This window comes from Nothoprocta perdicaria, unplaced genomic scaffold (genome assembly GCF_003342845.1).
Source record: "Nothoprocta perdicaria isolate Ctin4 unplaced genomic scaffold, notPer1 scaffold_97, whole genome shotgun sequence".
Lineage (NCBI taxonomy): Eukaryota > Metazoa > Chordata > Aves > Tinamiformes > Tinamidae > Nothoprocta > Nothoprocta perdicaria.
This window is the reverse complement of record NW_020456276.1, coordinates 877,896-881,980: the sequence shown is the minus strand read 5'-3', so window position 1 is coordinate 881,980 and position 4,085 is coordinate 877,896. Positions and strand designations below refer to the sequence as shown.

The following is a 4,085-nucleotide window of genomic DNA, read 5'->3' as shown; positions in this document are numbered from 1 at the left end:
TTCCTTTCCTTTCCTTTCCTTTCCTTTCCTTTCCTTTCCTTTCCTTTCCTTTCCTTTCCTTTCCTTTCCTTTCCTTTCCTTTCCTTTCCTTTTTGCAAAGAAAAGCAATAAAACCATAACTAACAGGATGATCCTGATTTCCAAGCCTTCTTGCTGCTGTTAAGGCTCTGAGGATCCCAAATGATTCTGACCTGAGACAGAACTCAGTGTCTACAAATAACTGCTGAAGTGGCAGAGCGCTTTGCARGACTGGGCCCAAATTGTGTTAACAAGTAAGATAAGATCAAAATCATCTCATGAAGCTTCGTGTTTAAGCATGTGTGTCCAAAACCACTCAGCAGTTGTGAAAGTGGAGGTCTTGGGGAAACTCCTATGTCAGCCTGATTTCACGTGGAAAATGGGAGCTCTGCATGCACTATTGCACCTAGTATGTGCTTTACCTAATGATACAAGAGGAAACATCATAACACATCATGTCATCCTTGCTCAGACCATATGCAGTGTATTAGATGTCTCTGGATCATGAATGAAATTAGCAGGAAAGACATGAGCTAGGCTGTCCATTCARTACTTTGCTTTTTTTCCACAGGCACCTGCATAACAACCGTATCCAAACCTTGGGTTCCAAGGGCTTTGATGGCTTGCACAACCTGGAAACTTTGTGAGTTACCTGTTTTCTTCTCTGTGCTAAAGACCTGGTGTGCTGTGTTTATCCCTTGTGTGCTCTGTTGCTGTCCAAGAACCGGGGAGCAGTGTGCATGTACAGGGAGGAGCCTTTGAGATCCACCATGCCCCTGACAAGGGTTGGGACACCTGCCAACACTGCTCATAGGAAAGTACTGTGTCTCCTTCTGTGCATCCTTCTGTGCATCCATTCATACCCACTGTCTGGGAACGACAGACACAACCCAAGTGGGCAGACGGGCACAATGCTGAGCAGACCGTCCTGCTGCCTGTGTCAGCATCCAACGGGTTGTATTCCTGCTGCAGAAGGGGTTGTGCCTGTGAGTGACAGAGGCTAGGACAGAGCCCATATTTCTGAAGGTCAGCTAATTTAATAAAGAATGAAAAGAATATGTGAAGGACTTCATCTTTGCTCTGCGTTGGCCATTGCAGCTACTGTGCACAAGTGAGCAGCAGTCTCTGTCGAGTACATGAGAGGAGCAGTCCTGCTGCATGGAGCGATGGGATGGTGTGTGAGGACAGGGAGGTATCATTGAATGTGCAGTACTCACCAGGTTTTGGCTGATCTAACACCAATATGCAGCTGCAGAAACCAACTCAAAGAACATCTTTGTCAGGGAAAGATCTGGCTGCTCAACAGCCCCCCCCAGCTTGGTCTTCCTGGGAGAAAACCTGGCCAGGTAGGCAGGAAGCAAGTCAGAGCAGTCCTGGCCAGATTCCCAATAAGATTTCAAAATATCCTTGAAAACTAATGAGTTTCCCTCACTGGTTCMCATAAGCCTGGGAGAGAAATCACACAGAACAACCTGCAGAGCTGTAGAAAGAAACCTCAGGTATGGCCAAGCCATGAAATTAAACATTAGATGGTCAAACTGGGTGATACCATCCGTTTAGCCCTCTCCAGATAGACAGRGTAAGTTAAAGAGTGTGAATGTCCTTGTGTGACGCTTTTTGTAATCCCTTTGGTAATGAAATGCAGCCTTTAAACTAAAGTTATAAGCTCCTGCCCATAGGACTCTCTTCCAGGAGGTGCTAGAGCAAAGCCAGCAGCAGCTGGCCCTGACAAGCTGCATCTACCTGATGAATATGACTCTTGGGCCCACGGATGGCATGGACTTCTTCCTAGGATGCTCAGTGTATACAGCACAAAGAGCATWGTAACTTTTAATGCCTTAGGGTTACCTAGGAACCTCCAAACAATCATAATCCATAGGAATGCTTGGAAGGGAAGATCCAGCTGCCAGTTGCTCTCTGGGCATTGAGGAGTACTTGGTGCAGTGGATTGGAGRCAGCTCTGAAGGGAGAGGGTGAGGTGGGGAAGGTGAAATGAAWGCAGAAAATAAAGCCAGAGAAGAGCACAGTCTTTATAAATAGGAAAGGTAAGGCATGCTAAAAACTGAGATTCCAGCCTGAGTGCTTTTCCTGTCGCTTTGCTGTTCCATTTTGCCTCGTAAAACCTGCTCTGTAATATATTACTCTTTAGTCCATTTAATGTGAGCTATAAAATGCTAGGCAGTATAAGCAACTTCCTACCATGTGGATGGAAGAACCTTACCTTTTACATTTCTTGATCATTTTGGCCTTAATTTCTCTATCTTCAACAATGCAAGGTGGGAGGGAGGGAGAATATTAGATTGCATTGGTTCTGTAGCATAGGGTTGGCAGGTAGCGATATTTGGAGAAAAGTTGCCAGATTAGCAAAGTCGATTGGGGCTAGGAGCATGGCTGAACTAAACTAGTGGATTCTTGGAAACATCCGGATTTGGTACGCTCGGGGCTGGAGGCACTGTGGCAGGGGAGAAAAGGCTCTGTCTTCAGGGCAGCTGCCAGGGAAAATGCTGCCCAAAGACCTGAATGGTGCTCCTATGGGAACTGAGTCTCCCTCCTGTATGGAATTTGTAGGAGGATGAACACCTTATAGAGACAGCGTTTTCACAGGAGTTCTGYGTTGTTGCCCAAGCTGATGTTGGCCGCGAGATAGAGCACGTCYCAGAGGCCCCCAGCCCCCAGAACACTGGCATTTCCAGGCTATGGGTGAAGAAACAGCCCCTCTTCCACACTGGGGGGGATCTGCCCCCAAAGTGCCACTCCTCTGGCTGCTGGGGTGTCTCTGCTGCAGCTCGGGACTGCCTGATGGAGCAGGATGAGGGAGCTTTGGAGACGTCCTGCCGTCTTCCTTCAGCCCCTCCACCTGAAGTGACCCCACTGCTCTCCTCATCCTCATCGCTGCCAGCTCCTCTGCTAGTCAGGCGAAGGAGATAAATCACCTGGAAGGAACAGATCTTAATTCATTTAAAAACCTCTTAATTTATTGAAAAAAAAAATAACATAGCGCTAATAAATTAGAAACGTCTCCCAGAAGGGCTGAATCCAAAACCCTCTGGCTTCAGGCATTTTATCTGCCTAACCTTGCCCCACAGGAAATGCCCTTACCACAGACTTTTGCAGCACACTGCCCTATTATCTGAGTAATTAGCTGGCTCTGTAAATGCAGTGCAGAACTGGAATCTACTGACTCCTCCGGAGTTGGATTTTCTATAAAAGAATATATATATACACATATATATATTATATATATGTATAAAATACACCTCAGGCAACAAAGAAAGGAGAAAGGAAACAGGAAGCATCTCCACCACAGTTCAAACAAGGATTTGTTTAACCCTTTTAGGGCCAGATAAGACATTTCTTCTCCTGGAAACCTGTCCTCCAAATGGTGGCTCTCTCTTCAGATAGGATTTGACTTGATCAGCATATTTAATTTGGAAACTTTTGTACAGTCCCATCCTGTCTCCCTCATCAGGATCCTGATGTTCCAGTCCCCAAGGCAGGTCAGTGTGGGTCCCTGGGCAACTCTTGCATCCAGCATCAGAGACAGCTTGACTCTGCAATCCCATCCTTCCAGAGCAGGAATAGGGCTTTAGCAGAAGCCTTGGAACCCTGATCCGGCAGATGGAGACAGGAGAGCTGTTGGAGAGGTGGACCACAGGTCAAGGATCCTTTCATATTAGCTCACTGCACCTGGACCAAAAATAGAATTCTGAAGTATGTTACACAACCCATCAAATGGAGATGACATTCCCAAAGAATAGAGAAAACCTTCTGTAAATCTGGATTGGCAAATGCAGGACCACTGGGACCAGACAGTTCCCTCCTGTGGTCTCCTTGGGCCAAATGATCCTGATTCGCTGCATGTGCTCTCCTAAGAGCAGAAGCCAGGACCGCTCAGTTACATGACCCAGGCTCTGAACTGGTCACCTCCTTACCAGGGTCTGAGCAGAACCTTCTCTATCTGAACCTGCTGTCAAGAAAGCATGATATTTCAGAAGAGCAGAAAGAGAGAAAGAAAGAGAGAGGGAGAGAGGGAGAGAGGGAGAGAGGGAGAGAGGGAGAGAGGAAGG

General features: G+C 46.9%; 1 protein-coding gene across 1 annotated transcript in view; it reads left to right on the top strand.

Annotated features, from left to right (window-relative positions):
- The window catches only part of LGR6 (leucine rich repeat containing G protein-coupled receptor 6), an 88,474-nt gene that overhangs the window by 61,828 nt on the left and 22,561 nt on the right, over positions 1 to 4,085 (top strand). Inside the window, exon 6 of the mRNA XM_026053070.1 lies at positions 590 to 661. Within this exon, the coding sequence (XP_025908855.1) occupies positions 590 to 661 (72 nt within the window). The remainder of the gene's footprint in view (positions 1 to 589; positions 662 to 4,085) is intronic.